Source organism: Neodiprion virginianus, chromosome 7 (genome assembly GCF_021901495.1).
Source record: "Neodiprion virginianus isolate iyNeoVirg1 chromosome 7, iyNeoVirg1.1, whole genome shotgun sequence".
In the NCBI taxonomy this organism is placed as follows: domain Eukaryota; kingdom Metazoa; phylum Arthropoda; class Insecta; order Hymenoptera; family Diprionidae; genus Neodiprion; species Neodiprion virginianus.
Genome location: NC_060883.1, coordinates 15522614 through 15547028, shown reverse-complemented (window position 1 = coordinate 15547028; position 24415 = coordinate 15522614). Strand labels below are relative to the sequence as shown.

Here is a 24415-nt window from a genome sequence, read left to right as displayed (position 1 = left end):
ATCTAGCCAGCCTCCAGCGACATGCTATAGGATCTACGTTTCCATGGGAAGTACCACCTTATAAGCGTAATCCAAAAGTGATGAAAATATTTTCGAAAAAAAGAAATCTTCATCTTCACTTACTGGGCAAGATTATTTCCAGATCGTTCAACAGAGACGACGCTTGTATGATTACTTGTTTCTATAACGAGACTTATGATACCATTGAGCATTTGTACTTGATGCAACGCCAACTCAAGAAGGCACTTACTTCCGGTTCTTGGAATCAACTTAGACCAAATATGGCCCTTTCCCTGTCCTCTTAGCCACAAAAAATGTCCTGTTATGAAGAAAATAATTATAGTCATAGTCAATACCAAATGTGCCCGAACTTAAAAAACAGCGATAAGAATAGCTATTACCATTTGGCAGTTTGCTAGCGTCTGCTTCGAGCCCGAAGGAAGATGTTTCGGAGGCCGAAACTTTGCGGAATCCATTCGTCATGTTCCACGACCAATCGCAGGTGTCCTCAAAATCACAGTGACCCAAAAAGGGCGGTGGGGCCGCATTGAGAAGGGTCTGGAGTTCTCTAATTCCTCCTGAAAGTCTTGGAGTACCCTCGACATGAGGGCAGTAGGATAAGGTGAAGAGTAAAAAAAAACTGAGCAATACTGGGAGAGGAGCATCGCTGATTGGCCTTGTCCTTCTGTCACGACAGTTTTTTAAAACGGTCCTTAACGAATTGGTTCGATAAATCAAATCCGTCCGCGCGTTGCACATTACTTCTATTTTTGATTATTCAAGATATTTAGTCAGACCCATTTTACGATATCGGCTTTTTTCCAATGCTCGGTCACTTTAAGAAGACTAGGTTTCCATTTACTTGTTTATGTTATTCTTATGTAATTTCTTGCCCACCACTTCACCTCAACTTTTGAATAACTTATTATGAAATTCAAAGTGACATTGAAACATTCACAATAGTTTTCATTTATATCAATAATTAATTAACTTTTTTTCACTGCAGTTGCTCATACCCAGCTGCTGAAGGATTCTGCAACAAAAATAAAACAAGTGGTTAAATTGAGTGACCTTGTTTTTAATGTTTAAATTTTTCAAATCAATTGACCTATAAATTCCGAAATTTATGCAGTCTTTAATTGAGGAACGTTGCGCCGATTCAGACAAATATGATAAAAATCCGTTGATCCACTCTCGAGATATTATTATTTATTTATTTTTTCTAGACGTTGGTATCGAGTAACTCAAAAACCACTGAACCAATCATATCCTTCTAAGTGTTAGTTTGAGAAAAGCCTATTCGATTGAGACTGAATCATCCAAATTTGTTCATTCGGGTGAAAAATACCATTTTGTATAAAAAAATGTGCGTTTACGCAACAAATTTTATATTCATAATTCCGGAAAAACTACTGAACCGCTTGTAATGAAATTTGGGTGTAACATCGAGTGCTTGAAGAAAATTGTCCACGTAACTTTTCTCTGGATCATTTTTTTTCTACCTGGATATCTGTTTGTGACAGCTTATAACGTTATTTGCAAAAAAAAAAAAAAAATCGCTTAAAGCTATTACAAATGTAATACACATCGAAAGAAAATAGTTCATTAATTTGCTCCAAACTTTGTTCGAAAAGAAAAATAAAGAATAATGTAAAGTAGCTTTATGGTATCATATTATAAAGTGATACGCTAGACATTTTTTTCTAAAACATCTCTCTACGATTACCAGTCTGAAGTTTTTGTTAAAAATAAATAAAAACCACCTTTGTCGCTCACCTGCGGTTCTTATAGTACAAGAGTATAGAAAAGAGATTTTAAATCCTATTACTACTGTGCCTGTAATGTTTTGACCACAAGCAGAAAGTTTAAGTTTTGCTGCAATATTTATGCGTTGTTATGATTGCTCGTAAAAAACGACGATATTTCTGTGATATTCCGATTGTATGTGGTACAAATCATGATATCGATGTATTGTGCACTACACATTCCTTATTAGGCGAAAGATTTCTTTCTTATTATAAGAGCTCTAGTAATAATAGTCACGTTCACGACGGAAAAGGAAATTCTCCGCACCTACTTCTTTTCGTTACCAAGAGCTCGAGTAGTAGGTTTTTATTTCGCCAAAGTGAATGACACAAATGGCAAAAATATTTTATGTGTCAAAAATGACCATCAAGTATAAAATTAATCACATTAGCAAAAAAATTCGAAACTTTCAATGAAATGGCAAGAGTGAAAACACCTATAAATTATATCAGGAAAAATGAAGTACAAAACGCTATGAAATCAGAATATTCTGCCAAGCAGAATACATCCTTTTACATCCTGCCTTGTTTTTTTGTTACGAAGTTATATTGAGCATTTGTACTCAATACAAGTAGTTGGGATTGGTCAGAAAATAATTACGACTAGCGAAAACTCCGGTATCTCAAGTGGATGAACAGAAAGTTACTCGTATATGGTCGTAGTGGTTCTGATTTGTCGATAGGCAGGTTCCCGAACATTTCTTTTTCCCACAACTCGAGAAACATTTCACAAACGGTGTTAAAATCATCCAAGACATTGTCAGAGCACAAAAGATCAATTAATAGACAAGTGTCATGAAGGAATTACAAGATCCAAAGGATAACATAGAAATCTGTTCTGACCAAAATTTCAACTACGAAACTAATGATTAGATAATGTTATCCGCTATTCAAAGTTTTTAACTTTTACCATCAGACGGCAGACTGTTACAAGTACTTCCGATATGAATGTGATTTTTGAAGGTTGATCATTGTCTATGGCTGTACACATGCTGACTATACGCATCTTTAGTACTAAACAAAACAATCTTCAACAAGCTTACTTAATTCATGCTATGCGTTGATCCAAGGCTTAATCTCTGTGCAAAAATAGCGTAGAACCGATTACGATTACAAAGATCACAAGTTGTTTACACACGTCGCAGAAATCACAAAGAAATTGCAAAGATGGCAGTAGAATTACACAAATTTTCAAAATGATTACAAAGATTGCACAGATTACAAAATTATCACGAAGATTATATGGATTACAAAAGTCACAAGTGATTACGATGATTTTAAGATAGCATTTCTGTTCAGTCTCACCGCGTGGAGAATAAGAAAAATGTTTATTTACAATATTTGACAGCTAATAAACACGGAACTAGTTGACCGATTTCGATCAGGTTTTAACACTGAGGTCATATAACGCCTCCTTATACACGGTAAGATAGGGAAGTAGTTCAGCCGGGTAAATAATTCACGCCTAGTTTTCGCCTGCAAGGTAACTTTGATTCATGAATCTAAATATGAGCGCTGTGTGTGTTTCAGATTAAATGTAAAATTGCTAAAATTTTATCATCATTCAAACGTTACAATTTTTTTATGTTCCGAACTTTACTATTATGTATGATGATGTTTTTTCCTTGACTTGGTAATAGTTTGTGATAGTTTTAAATGACTCGTGAAGTAAAAGGGCTATGTTTGTGAGTCACCATCGTGTAGGTTTATATTGATTTTGGGGAAAATAGTCTTGTTTCAACAAATAAATTATTTGTATCAACAAATGAAAGAGAATAATGATATTCATCACGCTCATTTCAGTTACACTTCAAACGTCGTCGTTCGTGTTAACGAGTTAAAAATTTGACATGATGTACCTGCTTTTTTTTACGTGGCAAAAGTTAGGAAAAGAAAAAAACATATTCATCAAATCTCCAGCAGTGTCATTTGACTAGATCCGTACTGTATAATAGAGATATTTTTGGACAAATTCAAATAACACAAGTTAAGGTACCAACAATTTGAGGCAAGATTTTATGATTCTAACGATCAGAACTATCAAACTCTTGTACTTTTTATACGATTATAATGTTTTTGGATTTATTTCGTTCACCATGCATAGGGATCTCTAAATATCGTCTGAGATAAAATTTTCAAGTAGCTATTTTCAGAATAAATAAAACCTTTTTTGTGTGGGATCGATAAAACAATCGTTTGTCAATAATTACGTTTTTTTTTTGGATGTTTTTTAGTCAATTTGGTCAGCGAGGACAATGAACTCACAAAAACTAAAACTGGATCAAAAGCATCAGAGTTTGAGCATTTTTAACGTTTTATTAGTAGAACCTTTTCTTATCGTTAAACTGCTTATGTCAACCATTATTTCTCGAATTCGTTCAGATTTATTTTTATTACATAGTCAGGATATAGTTTCATCCGTGTTCACCATAATTAGCAAATATCACCGCTTCAATTGATAGAAATAGCGGTTGAACGGTTGACGATTTTTCAACGGTTTTCTTCTCAATTACTATCTTTTTTCTGTGAGACATTAAATTTAAAATGAAAATCATCAGATGTTGTCATCGCATACTGTAAACTCAATCCAGCAGAATACTTTTTACTGATCATACTTTGTGTACACAACTGAAGAAATTGTCCCCAATAAAATATTCAAACTTATTCCCGAAAAATCCCAGAGAGTGCTTAGAAAATTTACAGGAAATTTCTTACATCAGAGATTCCATCTTACAGGACTTCCAATCGAAACATTAACCCTTTTCGGCACAGCATCTCATATTATATGGGATACCTTTTTCGAATCGGTTATTCAAGATTCATATTCAATTTTTGAGATACCGCTGTTGTTATTTTTTATTTTTTTATTTTTTTGCGTAATTGGACTTCTAAAATGTCAACGTTGATGTTTTAAGAGAAATTATGATTATTCCGCGAATATAGTGAGCGCTATGAGTAATCAAAGTGTTGAAATGCCTGTTTTTACAGAATTAATGTAATTGTGGGAAAGTTCTGGGGACTAGAAAAGTGGAACTCGGTAATCCTGGGGTTTTGGGGTCGCTAAAAACGAATTCAAAGTCCAAATTTCAAAACTCAAAATGGCGTATTCAATATGGTGGACTGAAAACATAAAAATTGATCCTATTCGCTCATATTGGATTCGCCGTTTTGAATTTTGAAAATTTCTCAAATCTGACACCATTATGCAATCAGCGACCTCGAGAACTCTTATATACCCAGTTTCAAGGAATTTGACCGCAAAGAGAAGTGTATGCTTCAAAGAGTTAAACTCCATATGGGGGAATTTTTCTCCCATGTGTGGAACCCTTGACGGAACCATTTGGAATTCCCAACTTAAAATATCGATATTTAGAGAGGACCTTATGTCAAATTCCAATGTTTCTCTCCGTTGGTTCCCGGAAACATTTTTGCGGATAAGATTTTTCACAAAAGCATGGTAAATTCATCTCAAATTACGATCTTCGATTTAAGCGACAGTCCTCACCATCTCGCATTTATTGATCGGTTTGCCGCGTGGACGAAGATAGTGGGGGATGCTTCTGGTCTCCGCGACCAGGCCCGTAGTACGGAATATGTATATCTATATATGTGCAAGCCGGTGCGCAGATGCAGCATGAGCGGCGGGTACGCAACCTCGATTTAACAAGGTGCGATGCGGATCCGGTCCCGCCACTCCCGGGAAAAAATATTTCATATCTACGTAGATCTAACACGCAAGATGTACGCAGATATAAATTTTTAGATAGACCTACGTGCAGCTAATTAGATTTCCCCAGATGCAATGAAATCTGCGTTAGTGCAATTCAATGTTGATCGATGTAGTTTTACACTTAACTACACCGGGATATAAATTATTCATATATAATTATACCTACTTAAATTGGTGAAAATATGGGGGAATTGAAAAGTAAAACATACGTCGACGCCGTGAGGTATCGACCCCATACCCTACGTAATATTAAACTTGCACTCCAGCATCTGAGCTACGCTGCTCCATCAATAATGTATCATGTTTAGCATATAGATTGTATAACTAGCTCTCAGACGTATTTCAATAGCACCATATTTGATATTCCATTTTGAATGCTTTCCAAATTTAAAATTCAGAACCGTAATCAGTGATTTCAAGAACCCGCGATTTTCAAATTTTGAGACAATCGGAGGTAATGGAAAATTTTATTGACCTATTGGATAAATTCCTAAATTGCTTCGCCAGTATAATGAGTGATGGACAAATTTTATTCGCATGTTTCTTAGTAGACTCAGTTTTCATGTACATCACTGCTGTGAGCTTACTATGCGTCAATCACGGAACACCCTATATATATCGGGGGTGTCTTTTGCGTGGTGCGGCTACCGGAAGTCCAGCGAACACAATTGACGTCAAATATAGATATAATATACGTATATGATATTTTGCATGCTACGGTATACTTTTAAACATGTATTCAAGGATGATATTTCTAATTTTAGATTAAGATGTTGTATTATTGTAGTGTTTATGACTGATCGTATACGACAACGGAATGTATTGCTTATTATGAAATATCTATCCTATCCTTAAAAATATATTGTAAGAACAAATGAATTTCTTTCCGCATTTAATTAATTGGAATATTTCTCTTGAATCCGTGCCAATATTGACTTGAATATATAACATGTGTCGAACAATTAACAGCACCGTAATTTGAATTGTAAATGATGCATATAATTGAGCAACACGTTACCGGGGACACAAAAATATTGTGTACCTCTGTATGAAATTCGACTTATTATAGTATACATCTTTTCACATCGTTCTTGACTTAATGCAATTGACGTTTGCACTGTTTCAGATCAATTACGCAGCAATTAAATCACAACACTCAGAGAGCTGTTACAAATGAATGTATAAAAGTGGTTACTCTTAGATTGTAATGTAGGTTGAATTCTAGGTTATATGATCGAAATGTTATCACTGAAAAATATGGAGAAATTCAATTTACCTGTTTAATGCAAAAAAATATTACAATTGCGACGTATCATATGATAAGGATTGAACGATAGATAAACACCTTCGACAATATGTACGGTGTCTACGACCCTAACAAAAATTTTCACGTATTAAATCATAAAATGTTCTGAAAGAATTCGATGGTCATTTTTGTATAGTTTTTAAGCAACTATACAGCAAAGTATATGATTTTTGATCTAGTATATTTGATGATTCTTGCTTTTGTAATTTATCATGCGATTTCTTGCATATTTTATAGAATTTACAAAAAGTTAAATTCTTTCAAAACATTTCATGATTTAACGCGTGAACATTTTCAGTAGGGAACTATTTTATCACTGTCCTCATGCGCTGTGCCGTGCTGAATTACAATTAGATAGAAAGATGTTTCACCCAAATTCATAGTGTTACTTCAAGCAATTTCATAATTTTAATTGATTCCAAGAACCTTGTATCAGTTTATCATATTGTATCTTGCATCCGATGCACTTATCCCACATTGTATAAAGTATACTGCATGTTTCAAAAATCTTTCCAACATCCGTAACAACGTTTCAGTTAAAGTATTTCGAGAAGATTGAGGTATTTGAGGAATTTTGTTATGACTGCGAGGCCGTTGCAGTTGCCGTACGGTTTTGAAACATTTCAAGCACATTTCATAAAATATTTTAACTAAAAAGGTCATAAAATATTTTCAAAACAAGATTTCTTTGGCTCCTCTGTGGGATTACGTAGAAAGGTATACAATCCCACCTTCAAATGTGAGTGTAAACCATGAAGAATCCCCATAAAATGATGTTCATTTGCCCGTTGTATCACCGTGGACGACAGTGGATGTTGATCGTAGGTAAAGCACAAACGTTATCCAATCTCAAGAGTTGAACGACGATATAATATGAAAGGACGTCGCACAGTATCACTCGGTGTTGAAAGCTGAGCACTTATTCAATAAACATCAGACGGCATCCGTACAAGCGTTATACAGACGTATAAAATCTAAACTTGAATCTCGCTTCCCGGTCAATTGGAAACGTTTAGCTGCACTGAGCACGAATGTCTTCAGAGACAAATGTGTTGTGGGATAAAATTCGACTATGTGAAAAAGATAACGTAACGCGACGTCACTGACCTTCAGATTAAACCGTGATGTGATTTATCGCGAAATTGGGAAAGAATACTTTGATCGCAATTATCGGGTAAATGATGTTTTGCAACCTCGATGGAATATATTACCGGGCCCACGCCCCAAGATACCGAACAGCGAGAAAGAGCGGACTAAACCAAGCTATACTCTCGTGTCTCGCGTTTTCGTCGTACAAGATATTTGGGGAGCTTCCTAAACAGCAACGCGATCTGTTATTGGCGAAATTCAAGGACTCCGCCCCTCTAGACTACGGCTAGGGACTCGCGACTGCGCCCCTCTGGCTCTTAACAAGAAGGAAGGGGTTGCTGTCACGGTCCAAGCTCCAGCATCCAGGGATAAACGCACTCGATGTCTACGCGCCGTCGCAATCTCTGCATTATTACAAAAATTTCATTTAACCATCTTATGCTGCATGATCTGAATTACATTTGACTTCCACGAACCTTTGACGTTTTTAGATTGCGAGTCTGGATTGAAACGTTTGTAAGCTTTATAGCCTAAATGTTTTGTTCCGCAATTTGCCTGTTAATACCTATTTGTTTATTTCCCAAATTTTATTTTTACAAATCCAGATGTTCAAATTTGTTATCAAGATTCGTTTTATAATGCACACTTAACGGGTGAAAAACGATATAGTATCTTTATATTGTTTGGATTATTATTTGTAGTTCTGTGACGGTATAATGTAATTATATCCCGCGTCTTAGTAACGGTGTCGAAATAGGCTGAGACGCAGAGAAATAGAGAAATGAAGAGATGTTCTAATAATAAATGTGGAAATTCGTTACTGTCGAGTTCCAGAATCCATTCGAGGTGAAATTTTTTTTTTAAAACTCGTTAGAATTTCGATATAAATGCTGACTTGAGATGTATATACATATATACGGTGATCCAACCGGTCTATCTTGCAATACTGAACAGTTTAATTTTATTTGTGTGTACACCTATCTTATTTACTTATAACTTCAGTCGTAATTCGTCTGCGTATCTTATTTTGAGACCATATCTCTATGTTTGAGACAGCACGCGTACCTATTTGTGTCATACGAATCTAATCATTATCGCATAGACGGGTCCAGGAACTCCAACATCGCCGGCGTGATAGGGCCGCGGTCTTGTATACAGACTCGAAACTACCCCAATTTTACGGTGGTGCGAGAGAATGTTATTTTGAGGCTAATTTGGTAGTTCTATCAAGGGCCACGCAAATCGCCACAGTCACATAATATATTATGCAATTCACAACCGAAGCTGACGCATAATCATGGTCAAACCTGACAACATCTTCGCATTTAATTCTTGCAAATGTTTTGAAATATGTGCAGTATTCTTTCTAAAAATTATTGGGTAATCTGCTAATGAAGCTAAAGGCTTGTGAGTTTCTTCTTGCACTGTACAATTTCCAAATTTTGGGGGTTTCAACAGTTGATACATTCATATTAATTTATAAAATTGTAAAAATGAGGGAAGCGTAGGGTGGTCATTAGCAGCGCCCGCTTGCCGGATAATTCCAAAAAATTTCTGCAATATAGATTATATACCATTTCATAGCTCAAATAGGCTGGTCACAAAAAAATATAATATCGAATACCGCAATATTGATATACTTAGTTTAAATTGCAATACAAGTTGGGTTCACCCCAAGATGTAAAATCGTAAGGCACAACAAATATAAAATGTGTATGATTTTGAAGATACGTGTTCGAACACTGTGTTCCGCCATTATTGTTTACAATGGTCCGACAGTTCCGTAGCCCTCTCGTGGGCGTGAAACGAATTATGCAAAAATAATAACAAGCCTCATCATTGTCGGGATGGGACAGCTGGAACACCTATTATTCTTACACCGTGGCCGCCCGTTAGAGAGCGCCCTTCTTTTATACTTTCCATACCATGCTTTGTGTCTATAGAAGTTTGTTCCGTACGCGGATGGAATGCCACAATGAGAGGTTAAGTTCTTGTATTCAAACACGTTAACAATAACGATTAATTGATGTAATGAACCAAGGAAAGAAACTATTGCTTGGTCAGATAAATATAATAAGAAAAATATATTCTCCGTACCCAACACTCTATGACGTGTTTCTATCTCTTTTTTAAACAAAATTTCCCAACAGGGGCGCTTAAGGCTAGGATTTCATGGGCAACAAAAAGTAGTAGCAGCAACAGCAATTCGCTGAACGTTACTAGCACTTCCAGAGGAAGTTTTTGCTGTATGAAGTTCATTTACCAGAACCGTGACCCGAACAACAGAGCAGCAAACGCAAGACCTCCTTGCGTAGACTCGAGGGACTCTGTGCTAGCACCTGAGCTACCATTGTCCGTAAGAGTGAGAGAGAAATGTACATGTCCCGTTATAATCTGTCTCTCTCGCTCTAGGCCAGATTTACCGATACGTTTCCTCTCGGCCAATCAATTGCAGAGAGAGATGGAGTATGCCGAGTATATACCTTGTTCTCTCATCACGAGGCTGACCGCATGGTATACCTCTAGTAGTATATGCTCTAGGACTCTATCCAATTCCACAGAGTAGTAGGAAGGAGACAACACTCGAGCAGCACTTGGCTCAAAAGCTGGCCCAGTTTTTAGGGCAACGTAAGAAGAATTGTCAAGGTGCGATTTAAGCGCATCTTGCGGTGTAAGCCCGTATAGCGCACTCACCCCCTTCCCCATATGATCTCACGATTCGCCGTTTGCAAACCTTTACCTCGGATTTAATGTCGGTTGAGATTAGAAAAGCAATCACTCGGTGTTTACTGTTTTTTAGTCACTTCAAATGCGTATTTTACGAATTTACGGAATATGTTTATAAAACGGAGGCTTATAGGTTACGATTGCCGCCCTTTTTATTACATTTTATAGCGAAAATTTCACTTTTTTCCGTAAGAGGCGCTCAAATCGCATTTAGATAATTCCTCTTACGTTACCTGAAAACTGGGGACAAGTTTTATCGCAGAGTGTTGTCTCCTTCCTACTACTCCGTGTCCTATTCTAATGAACATAGTTGAATTCCATGGTGATAGATGGCGTGGGCAAAATTTTCAACGTATTTACAAGAATGCCATGACGAATCTCTCTACTCATTTCTGCTGTTTCTCTGCTCGCGATAGCTGCAATAGCCCCAGTGTACTTCGGTATTAAGTAACAACAATTGTATGTAACAACGGTAAACCTTCACCTGTGATTCAATTGCCAATGTTATGAAAAATTGAAATACGTACTAAAAGTGTGATGTACGTGATGTACAATGGTCATGAATAAGCAAACAGAATTGAATTTATGACGAACAAAAATAAGACGACAAAAAACAGCAGAAATGCTGTTAATTAACTGATACCAAACTCTATTGTTGGACACTTTTTCGCGCTGTCAAAAATTTTCGAGGTTAATTTTCAGATTGTGCCTCAGGCATACGTATGTATTGCCGAAGTATTATCGTACGGACGGTGAAATCCTAATTGAGAAGTTACAGAGGATCGCAGCTGTTGACGTCTTGCAGCTCTATTACTCGGTGTAAACAAATCATACGATCTTAACACATTTAATGAAAGAAAACGTACGAATAAATAAACGCAAAATAAATTGAACGCTGAATAAAATTAACAGCAATAACAATATCGTACGTAAAATAATATTACTCAATTCACATGATACATGGCTAAAAAAGAAAATCTATAAATAGACGTAAATAACAAAAAAGAGGTACCAACGAACTGCGACATGTACGGAAGATTGCGGTGAATAGTCGTTTCCTTTTTCGAAGGAGGTAAATTTTTAGTAACATGTACATTACATGCATCGTTCATCAAGGCTTATACACAATCACAATCGTAATTCCTGTAAACATGAATATAGTCAGCTTCCCACCTAACCGATTTTAAACTGAGCTATGTAGAATCCTTTGTTCTCAGAATATAACCTCCAAATAAACGACGAACAAAATCTAAGTATTTCAACATTGTTCTTAAAAATTCCAAAGCTGTAAGGAATCACGAGATTTAAGCTATCAGCATTAATGTACCGAAACATTGTTAATAAAAATATAAACAACATTGTTCTACAACGTTAGGATGATTTTGATGGAGCTGAATTTGAAAAATGTCAGCATATTTTGCTTTACTATAGCACTGGCCAACAGTGGTTTTGTTGCTCTTGATATTTGAGTCGTCTTAGAAAGATTCGATGACAACGACCTTAGGAGTAAGCGTAGTTTTTCGAAATTGGCTCTAGTTATTTATTTTATCGATATTTTCATATATGACTCAAAAAAGCAATGTTTAGGTGAAAAATTCGATTTCTTTTTTTTAATATCTAAAGTTTATCAAAAAAATACTATCAATAACCTTAGTTATGCTTACTTTATTCGGGCAGAAGTATAAAAAATATAAGAAATATAATACTTTGTTGTTCTCGCCATGAAAAAGAGGGCACAACAAGTTTCTTCGAAAGGGGGGGTATTGGGGTGTTCCGAAAAAAAAAAATTAAAAAATTTCTCTCAAACACGCATCAAACTTTCGGTAGAGCATCTTATATAGAATATCTCAGCCAAATACGAGCTTTTAATATTGATTTTTTTCCATTTTTCATTTAAATAACAGGTAAAAAAATTTCGGAAAAAATATATCTCATAAACGTCTGACATATAAACCATCTAAACGTACATCTAATAAACTATCTGTATTAACAGATTCTTATAGGAAATTTCACGCTCTATAAAAAACTACTGATATAGAACTTTAACCGTTCAAGAGAAATTCGCCTTTAAACATTGAGTCATCTCGAATACAATACTACAATAACATAAAAACCAGAGCCAATCTAATATAATCATAATTATATTCGTAAGTTTTACGTTCTCAAACACCAGGATTCACAGAAAAAATCAGAGCAACAAAAAAAAGTATTTATTTTGTAGAGCTGTGTAGTCAACTGCATTTCAATAAATCCTCAAATTCTGAAATAACAATTTTTTTCTCAATAATGTTTCACTACATTAACGTTGCAAATTTCAACCACGATAAAGAAAATGGAATCATTGTTGAAGCATCATTATCGCACCTTATTTAGTTTGGGCGAATATTCAGCAATTGCATAGTCACCAGTGTATTTTAATGATCGTTCATCTATTTACTTATTGTTTCGTACTTCCCTGTAATGAGAAGATGTAAATCGAATACAGCATTATTCTTTGCCCATGTATTCGTTCGGCATTCACTAGCATGAAGTGTTTATACCCTGTAACAAATAGAATAGTCACTTTATTAAATGCGAAGTGCCATGCCATGTTTGTAGATATTTTGGTAAATATTTTCTTATTACAGAATAACTTTAAAGTAGTTGAGGTTGAAAAATATGAGTATGTCAAATGCTGTATTGAGGTTCATTAAATTTTTGACAATCCTAAAGTAGCGAAATAACGTCCCTTCCTAAAAATCCATTGCTTCACTGACATTACAAACTTCAGGCTCACAAAGTATTTTATATTATTTTTCTTCTGTTGTCCTAAGTACGTACAGATTTAGTCAATGCTGATTAGAATTTGTATCTGCTTGTTAGGTGTGAGCTGGAAATTAGGTAGCGCAAATTGGCCTCACCAGCTACAAGTATCTCTCTATGATGTTTCCGTCAGGTCTTGGCTGTAATCTCTCCTTTCCAAGCTGTCTAGGCTATCCTCAGGACAGTGAAGAACTTATTCCAAAGATGGCGCGTGAACCCATCATTTTAAATGTTTACGATATGGTGAGTAAACATTCACTGGGGTGGATATATTTTTTTGTATTTTCCACCACTTGTGTTGAGGAATTTTGTGTGAAAAGGTATATAAAAAATCGCTGCGTCTCAAGCGTATGCAACACCAAGGTAAAACCAAACTTATAGCTTCGTATAAAATGAATATTTCCTCTTATAGACAATCTGGGAATGATAAAAAACGTTTCCCATTTCTAGATTTTAAAATTACTGTTTTTCTGTTCAGTTAAGTCATACTATTCACAAGTGTTTTTGAGTAATTTGAAATTCTCAATACCATGTTGAAAGGTTATCGTGTGTTCCACTTGTGATACAATGCAATAATTAGTAGGAAATTCTATGGTTTGAAATGATAATTTATTTTCAATATGACTTCATTTTCTGTGATACACGGTGCGAGTAAACTAAATGGCTAAACTTTATCTCTGTCATATAGTAGTATAAATTACGGTTGCCTGGGCTGAGCTAAAGTTAAATATTGAATTCAAATATTCTGCTTACTTAGATGAAGTGAATTGCATATAAATTATTAAAGAATTTCCTAAACAAATCATAAATAACATAACACTCTTGGTCAAAATATTCATATTAACAAATTTTTAGCAATTAGTGTTACTGTACTTTGTACAAAAACTTGCCACTTGGCAATATCGCAATGCATTATTCATTAAATTCCATGTTTCTGATAGTATACATAGGTTGTTTAGCTCTGCTGTTCTAAACTGCTTGTAAAATTGCAAATTTTCTTACCGTTGTATTAAATATCTCGATAAACAAGTCTATGATCTATGCCGTTTTTAAAATAACATCCTGAATTCTTGAAGAAATATGTTTATTATTGAGACGAAGCTTTTCAAAAGTGTTCGTTCTGCAAGACGCTTTGTAGAAAATCAATTTTTTATCGTTCCCCTTCTCTAATTAGAATCATAATAAGCTCTAGAATCTAATTGTTGAACTTTTATATGCTGTAATATGAATTTTTTCTGCTGTGATCGATTTTGCAGCAGAGTTTACCAGAAAAATTACTTGAACATTGGAAGATTTTAATACAGTTAACAATTCGTGTTCAATTTATATCTCATGTTAGTCGGGCAGCAAAACTGAATGCTGATTCTAAAACTTATTTCAATTAATGTTTACCAAGGAAATTAAAATTTTTTGTATTTCACAGTATTGGATCAACGAATACACGACTCCCATTGGCTTGGGCGTATTTCACTCGGGTGTAGAAATTTATGGAACAGGTAAATACAATGTCAATTAACATATTGTCTGGCCAAATGAAGAAATTCTGGAAATTGAAGAAACTCCAGCAAATACAGTTTTTCAAACCTACAGGAGAAAAAAACAAAACTTAAAATAACGCAACAGGACCCGGATATTTCGAACACTCGTAATATTCTAAAATTGCACATTATGCCCGAAAAATGCTGTATAATTTTGTAGAATCGTCAAAAATTCTTTTATCATTATAAATGAATTGAATATTCCATCACACACGATAAAAAATAAGGTTTTTCATTTGAAAACTAAAGTTGCTGATCAAGGTAAACCATGTGGATTAGATCGATGGAGTCATTTGTTGCTGAAAAGCCTGCACTGATAAATTGCTTTAATTAAATGGTGTCAGGAGTTTGAGAAATTTTCTAGCACATCTTAGTCTTGTACTCTACTTTGTATGCCAGTCAGCGAGTTCATAATTCGGATTTGGGCATTCAGCAAAAATTCTAAAATTTGAAAATGCCGGCACCATTTGATGGAGTTGATATTTTATGCAAATCCCAAGTATCGAAGATAAGTAAAACTAAGAATACGAAATTTTGAAGGAGTTTGTGTTCCCATTTCGAGGTTTTCCATTTTTAAGAATTCAGTCGCACCTGACAAGCGGAATATAGATATTAACACCAAATACCGCCATGTAGGTTGTAACTTTCGTGAGTATTTAGAGCCTCTAGTTTGTGATTGCACCACATCAGTGGATTGTCTTTGTCTTAGTGAATTACGAAAAGAATTAATTAAGAAAAGGAACTCCTTTTATCGGTTTGGAAAGTTATAGGATCTTAGTTACCCTACTTGAGATGAAATGATGACTGATAATAAAATTTCCGCTTGCCTACATTGCCTTTTTCTTGAAAGATGAACGAGTATTTTTTTAAAACTGTACTCGATCATGAAGTAAAATCGTTGAGGCGATTGTGGATCGCTTGAAAATTGTTGCTTACACAGAGAATCGTAATAAAAATAAGATAATTATCAATCAGTGAGTAAAAAAACAATATGAAAACAGTTTCTTTCAAGTAGCATCCTTGGTGAAGAAATTGCTAATATTTTCTGCGAGAAATTCCAACAATTCTTGAGAAAATTTGGAACACAATCGTAGATTTTGAAGAGAATCTTACTCGATTTTCATGGTTCTTTATGAATATTTGCAGAATGACTTACGTTTCTGCAGTAGTTGTAGTTATATCAATCATTGCAACGGATATAATTTTATCGAAATTGTGGAATACCAGCTCAATCTCTTCCACGAAACTTCAACGATGGTCAACTTAATTTCATTTGGGTTATTTTTATACAATTATCAGTAATTTCGTTAATTCATTTTTTTTTCTTTGGGGAGGGGGATATTTAATCGTTTTCATGAAAAATTTAAGAAAAACAACTATTTTCTACGATTTTCTATTGTTTCGTAGAATGTCTTAGAAATTATTTTCACCAAGTATGGAATAAACTTTTTTAAACAAGATGCTGCAGACACTGTAACAGATATTTGATCGCAAAATTTATACATGAACTTGTTTCAGAATGGGCGTACGGCGGACACACTCTACCAATTTCCGGTATATTCAACATCATACCACGAGCAGCAGAAGAGTTAGGGGAACAATTTAGATTTAGGTAAATATTTAACGAACCTATTGAACAGGGATACGATATTTAAATTTTCTTCAACATGAGAAGTAAGCGACGACAAACACTGCCAGTTAATTTTATTCCACAGACAATCTGTACAAATAGGCTATACCGACTTCACTGAAGAAGATGTATCTAGGATTATTGTAGAACTGGGAAAAGATTTCCGAGGGGATCGTTATCACCTTATGAACAAAAACTGCAACCACTTTAGCAGTCAATTAACCCAGGTAATACATCTTTTCCTATTCAAATCGACTTTTCGATTATCTTAGTACGTTATATTGCTGCATTATTTAGTCACCATTATTCTGACATGATCCATAAATCTCGAAAAATCCAGCATTCCACCACACTCTATTCTTGACCTATAACTGTACGTGAAAATCCGTAACATCTGTATGATTTCTGTAACTTGATGGCATATCTGAAACTGTGTGAAATAGTATGAAGAATTTGACAAAATGTCATAAATGAAGGCTGCCTTGGGTTTGTAAATTCTTGTTGAGTTGGCCAGAACTACTAAACAGTTCTGTTCTGGTATAATTCTTTCACAAATACCATTTTTATGGTGACAAATTACCGGATTTAAATGCAATCAACTTATTTCAAGACCGTTTCACTCCTCATTCAACATCAGTTCAATCATGGACGAAAGTGTAGTTTTAACTGTTTACTTGATTGAACAATTTATATTTTTTGAAATTGTGAAGCTCAAATTAAGTTTGACTAACTAACGCTTTAGTGTAACGGTATTTTCTTTTTTCTGTTTTGTAAGTAATTCACTTCAATTTCGTTACAACCAACGTTTTCGTTGAACAGTGATGAAAATCAATTACTGGAAGATGAAGGAAGTTGGTTGGCCCAAAAAAACTCTTTATTAATGTTAATACAAGATAGTCTTACATTGAGTATTAATCAAATTATTAAATTCGTAACCGACTAAGTATATCTACCAAGATATGTTTAAACTTATGTAACTTGAAAATACTGGAATTATAAACAACGGTTTGTATTTCGATGCTTTATTTGAAATCACTTCAAAATGGTTAAAAACCTAGTATATTCGTTCGAATTTACTCTAGGATGGCTCGTTTCATTCTGAAGAGACTGTATTGTTCAAATTCACTAAAACGCTGTGTTTCATATTGTGAATGTTCAATTTTACAACATTCTACCGATATGAATTGTGATCATTGAATAATAGTATTGAATTAACTACTGACAAAGATATAAAACCTGTTCCTGTGAATTGGTCGAAAATAATCTTCTGAAAAAAATGAGCTGCCTTGGAGTGAAATTGCATGAATATATTTGATTTTTCATGATCTCGAAGTGATTCGAAATAAAACATCGATATCTAAGCTTCTGTTTATACTTGAAAACTCTTCCATTTTTATAGAAATCTGCATCTAAGTTACTAATATATTAATTAGATAAATACTCAATGTACGACTATTTTGTAATACAGTTAACGAAAACTGTGGACTTTCAGCCTTGAACTTTCTTAAATACTGATTATCATTGCCACAGTATAAAATAAAAAAACTCTGTTCTAATTTTCAGATTCTGTGTGGCCTAGAGATTCCTGGTTGGGTAAATCGATTAGCATATTTCAGTTCCTGCGTTCCCTTTCTGCAGCGTTGTTTGCCCAAGGAATGGCTGACGCCTGTTGCCTTGCAACATTCACTGAGTCATGTGAGTCACCACGACAGCACACCTGCGTCAGATACTTCGTTGTAACATTTAGCCAATGACGTTGACGACGACGCAAATGTATTCATGTGTCGTAGAAGTCACACGTTTTAAGTAAATATTTGTATTTAAAGTGCGAGAGAGCGAGAGAGCGAGAGAGAGCGAGAGAGAGCGAGAGAGAGAGAAAGAGAAAGAGATAAATCAGACCAATGTTTTCTGAGGTCTCCATTAATAGATATGCACTGAGTGCGGGTTGCAAAAATTTGATACAAAGTTATAATTTAACTTAAAAATTGAACTGAAAGCCGCCTTGAGATTTTCAAAAGAATGATATAATACGTAGTTCTTGCGATTATAAAATTTTAATCCAAGAACTGGCGAATTTTTTTACAAATATTTTAAGCTCTTGTGTAATTATCCGAATGATGTTGAAATTTTGCGACTGAATCATTATTCAACATACATTGAACAACTTATATAATGCCATCGAACAAGTCTCTGAGCCACTACATGTCGAACGCAGAAATGATATTGATTATCTATTAGCAAAATCTTTGCATATGATTGCCTCCATAAATAAATACAACCATCTTAAAGTGTCTTTAATAACGATGTTTATGAAAAATATTAGACTAAGAAGTATTTACATCATTTTCACCTAAATCCATCTCATAGTCAGTAAGAATCATATTCAATGAAAAAAAAATTGTTTCCATCTCGTCTAACAACTGCAGAAATAGATGACTAGTCATATTTTATAAATCATGCAAATTCATCAAATTTATTGTATAAAATTCACCTGTTATGAAACTGATGTAAATTTATCAGGCATTTGTAGTTTCGTCACTTCACGGAAAAGTTACGGATAAATTTTACCTTCATTGCCTGTTCAAGGACGTCAACATTGAGAGAAAATGATGAACTGCATAGATTAGAAATGATGTTAAGCAGGCATGGCCCACATTTCTTTTCACTGCATCGGTCTCGTGCTTCTTTATTAAATTAGATTATTTGTTACTGATATAATATGCATACAAACTATACAATGATCAAACGTTTCAAGATTATACTTTATGGATTAGCTTTAATATTCAATATTTTTATCATTACCCTCCTCATCTTTCCCTTACTTACACACGCACAAATTGAATTTATCCGTCATTTTAAGATTTATCATTTAAAGAGGTTTAAACTTCGTGGAAATATATTAACTTGTTTTTTTTTTTATATTTTTGCAATAAAAACTTCAATTTAATTACACCGAAAGGTGAGTCATCAAAATGTAAACACTCATCGCCAAAAAAAACTTCAACTCGTGTGTTAATAAAAAGTAATTACTAAATAAAATGATTATAGAATCCTTCAGAAAAATGATATCAGGTTAAATCGGTGTAATAAAGTCACTCTAAAAATCGATTACTTGAGCAGCTTATTTCTAAAGTTATGAAGCTTTACAAATTTCGAACATATTCTTGCCAATAAGAAACTTTTCATAACGTACCACAGTGAGTTTCAAATTTAATTTATTCACAAACTGCCCTACTAAAGATGATAAAAAGTTGATGTTGACTTGTTATTTTTAACATTAGTTTGCGGAACTTTTCAATAATTTTATAATATAATTCTAGCATTAAATTCCAAGGGACGACGACCCTTTTAATTAAATATTCACGGCTCATTTTTACTTTTTGCTTACTTTCTGCGTATCTCAAAGTTTAGCTGAAGAAATCAATGTTATATATGATTATTTAAAAGACTACTGAAAACTGACTATTTTTGGATTCTGGTTATAATATTTTCGATAGTTTGGGTAGTTAGTTACATTCGAAATTCTTTTATCGATTTTACAGAAAGTGAGCCATTTCTATTTGATATACAAAAGAAACCGTGTCCATTTAATCCTGAATCCCCGATTGTACAATTTATTTTGTGTTCCTGCATCGACAGCTACAAAGGTTGCGTCAGCCAATATTTTTAGTGCGACTATCACTCGTTTGTCAGATAGACATTAATATAAAACATGCACCTGGTTTATTATTACACTTCATTACGATATTTATTTCTGCACAAATATAATGTTGAGTATCCACGTTGGAACAAATGTTTTACAAAGAGTATATAAACAAACTTACTCCTTATTTGAATTTAATACATAATTAGCGAACTAATGTTCATCGATACATAATGGTACATCAATGATTGCATTTAGCGTATTTCAATACACGGTAATTTTTTTCATAATGCAATTTACCAGTGATCTATAGATAGATTACCAATAACTAGACAAAAGTGGTTTGATGGTACAGATTTTTTTTTATCAATTTAATTCACGTTTAACCTCTATGATAGAATCGACAAAGAATATCTCAAGTATCCAATACTAACTTTGACTTATACGTTTATTCTGTACTAGTGAATCGATCAATGATTGAAGTAAAAATACACTTAATCAAGAAAAATCTGTAAGATTTCTGTTTGAAATTGAAATAGACAGTATGGCTTGATGTTACTAAGGATTTCTGATAATTTTTATCGGGCAAATTAGTAAATACATACTATATACATGTTTGTATACATACGTATACATGTTTAAGATATATTTTCGGCTTTAGAATAATAATAATAACAATAAACCTGATTCACCGTATATCTATGAAGGTATAACATAATATTAATACCCTATTGTGTTGCGTATCGTACAGAATCAATCATTCCTTACAGAGATACCGGGAGTGCGAATAGGAAAACTTGATTCTTTCTAAAGTTGGATATTTATTTAGAAACAAAGAATTCTTTCCGAAACGCAGTCAAGCTAATTAGTTACAGTAGGTATCGTACATTAATAAACTTGCCATAACATTCTCTTAAAAACGTATATTTTCTATATTAGGGATTTTTGTTACAAATGAAATTTTTGTTGAACCCTCGGCTATATGGCCAAAGAACACATCGAACTCACTTCATCCCAAAGTTTCTTATCGTAAGAACAAGAAATTTTTTGTTACAAAAGCCATTAATAGTAGTTAGTATTTCTGTGATGTATATTGAATTACATTTGTTACATATTGGAAATTAAAATACTGAACTCGTTTAACAGTGAAGCTGAAAAAGAAGATGACAATTAATAAATAAAAGTAATAATCATAAATTTATATAATCAAAGACAAAAGTAAACAACTACATCAATCTAATAAATTATCTTGAAATGATACGAAAATTTGAACAACTTGAACTATTTACAAAACATTGATGATAAATGTAAATAAAACGTTTTCTGTTATTAATTTTCGCTTGTAATTAATGGCAGGTTGAAAATGATTGAAGTTCGAAAACTGAAAATACAAATGTTCTCTTAGATCTATAAATCAAAAACTGTATTTCGGAGCGCCGTGAGAAAAATGTCTGTATAAAGAATATTTTTCTTCCGACAGAAAGTAAGATAAAATCGCTGGTTTTTTTTAAGTCGAGCATGAGTGCTTGAGGTATTCGTTAGTTAAACATTAATTACGGCACAACATTGAATAATGATCATAATAATACAGTCATGTATCGTTATTTAGGACACTGTTTCTGCACTATGCAAATAATTTTTGGTATTTATTCCTTGAATTCTAATCTAAATATTAAATTATATTCTCATACATTTGTAGCGTGTATTGCTAAGTGAATTTTGAAATTCTCGTTTTATTGTATAAAGATAAAGAAGTCAATGAGTCGAATGAAAACTTTTGAAACACTCGCCCAAATGACTAGAGTAATGTTACGTCCATTGGTGATAGATTATACATATATTGTATGTATAATTACGAGTTCGTTAGCACTTATTGTGTATCAGAAATCAGGTAGAAAGAATATTTTAAAATAAAGAAAGGGTATACATCATATGAAATTGTGTATAAAACTACAAACTCGAAATTTACTCTGTATGTTTTTCTGTTTTATTTTTTCAAGAGAAACGTGTTCAATATTTATTGGAAGTTTAATTCTAAAATAGAATTGCTATTGTAAAAGTATCTCGATTTTGGTAGGTATTCATATTTTGACGATCTACTCGAATAAAAATGTTCTTTTTTTTCATTGTCGAAATGAGTGTATCACAAAATGCATGTGTAGAAAATAAATATAGCAGTACAAGAAATTTACTCAGAATCTTCAATCAAGCAATTTAACATACGTTAGAACTAACCAGAAGTTAAACTTGTATATTTGTAGCGCCTGGGCCTAATCCCAAGAAGAAAAATAGTGGATATCTTTATAAACTTTCGTTTATAGACCCACGTATAGTGTACTTTATAAAGAAACTCGCATAGGTGTACGTGTATGTACATAACATTATTTTGAAATATTACACCATTGCATACATCGACGAAAGCGATTCCAAGTTTTTGATAATATAATTACCGTGTTGTTCTATGTAACTTATTGTTCATTAAAAGAACCTGTAATGGTAGTAATATTAAAAGTTCCATATAATTGAGATATTAATAAAACGATCTTTCATTTGTACACCAAGCAAGATTAACATTTAAAATAATGTGTAACCCAAATTTGAAAGCCGTTTCCGCATGTTTGCCCATCTTTTGTACCGTTCTTACACAATAGTCATATTTTCGTGACAATAGCGCATAAAATAGGGATTTCTTGACAAGAGCTGAGGGCGCTCTCCTTCTACATCAATTTTATGCCACAAGTCGAGACTAAGTGATTTCATTGGTCGGATCCAATGGAATAGGCCAATGAAATCACTTGGTGTCGTGTTGTGTCAGAAAATTGTAAGAATGACCAAAATAATCAATTTTCGATTAAATCGATCATTTTTTTCTGATTAATCGAGTATAATAAATTATTTTTCAAACTCGATTGAACGACCGACTCGATTATTTTTCCTCACAATCAGTTTTTTACTCCCATGAACGATGCAATACAATATCAATTCATGAGATTAAAGTATCAATTCTCATCCAAAATCTTCCGAAAGCTTAGAGTCTTTTGTGTCCAATGAACCATTGCTCATCTGTGATAAAAATTATTAGCGTTAGCTATTACCGCCGATATTTAGGAAACGTAGTTTTGTTTGCAGAACTATGCGAAAAATCTAAGAAACATCAGAAACCTGAACTCTAAATGTTACTCAAACCTCGACTCAAACTAATGCAATTTAAAATTTTTTAAAATCTCGATAGCTTCCAGGAGTTTAGATGTGCCGATACGTGATTTTGGAAACGGATGAAGAAAGACTAAACTATATCCCAAAATCTGCAAAGAAATTGAAAGCATTTAATTCAATTAACAGCAATAGTCGATCGCATTGCTGAACTCGCTGTAATTACTTTTGGAGTTTTAGAATTTGCTCGCATCACGCTCTCGTGACATGCGATGTATGTATTTCCACAATGGATACCAATCGCTCACTAATGATATATGTTTTCATCAACATTCTCTACGAGTATGTAGACTTATTCCACCTCTGAAAAGTATACCTTTATTCCAAATTCCAACAAGCCATAGCTCATTCTTCGTCAAGTTTAACTACTTTTATTGTCTAAGTTATAATTACTCTGAAAGTAACGATTCCAACATTCATCAAACCTCAGAGTCAACTTTCTACGAATAACAATTTCGGAATGAACAGTGTTTTCTTGAACGTTAAAAATAAATAATTGATATCAATATGAACTAGTTTTTCCCTCTGATACTAATTATTTTTCCGACCGTTCATTCCCTGCGTAGAGAATAAGAGACTGACAACTTTTTGCGCAAAAAAAGTAAAGTCAACCCCTTTGGATTTTTGCTGAAAACTTGAACGATTTTGAAGAATGCTGGAATCAATTCTTTGATGCTTGCGCGCAGTCCGAATACGCCGCGAGCAGCTGGACCAACTGATCAAGAGTTACAGCCGAAAACGGAAGATTTTCTTTGTAATTTCTCTTCTGATGGTCCGAAGCTTTTTTGTATGGCTTTTTCAGATTCCTGAGGTTTCAATTACTGGATAGAGAGTCTTGCAAAACGATTCTGAGACGACAGATTTCTGAGCTCTGAAAATTACAAAAAAGCAAGACTAACCCGTTTGGATTTTTTCAGTTCATATTTGGTTGA

At 33.8% G+C, this 24415-nt stretch overlaps 2 protein-coding genes across 2 annotated transcripts in view; one reads left to right on the top strand and one right to left on the bottom strand.

Annotated features, from left to right (window-relative positions):
• Positions 1 to 8238, bottom strand: part of LOC124308351 (leukocyte tyrosine kinase receptor-like) — a 42358-nt gene extending 34120 nt beyond the window's left edge. The window contains exons 1-4 of the mRNA XM_046770966.1: positions 7573 to 8238; positions 1017 to 1033; positions 402 to 586; positions 124 to 319 (exon numbers count right to left, since the gene is read on the bottom strand). Coding sequence (XP_046626922.1) covers positions 124 to 319; positions 402 to 586; positions 1017 to 1033; positions 7573 to 7608 — 434 coding nt within the window. The 5' untranslated portion in view covers positions 7609 to 8238. The remainder of the gene's footprint in view (positions 1 to 123; positions 320 to 401; positions 587 to 1016; positions 1034 to 7572) is intronic.
• A 2815-nt stretch (positions 8239 to 11053) lies between these two features.
• On the top strand, positions 11054 to 23184 carry LOC124308382 (deubiquitinase DESI2). The gene is made up of 6 exons (XM_046771056.1): positions 11054 to 11729; positions 13520 to 13702; positions 14883 to 14955; positions 16516 to 16609; positions 16713 to 16854; positions 18191 to 23184. The coding sequence occupies exons 2-6, from the start codon at positions 13577 to 13579 to the stop codon at positions 18365 to 18367; spliced, it is 612 nt and encodes a 203-aa protein (XP_046627012.1). The 5' UTR covers positions 11054 to 11729; positions 13520 to 13576; the 3' UTR covers positions 18368 to 23184.
• Positions 23185 to 24415: the final 1231 nt, after the last annotated feature.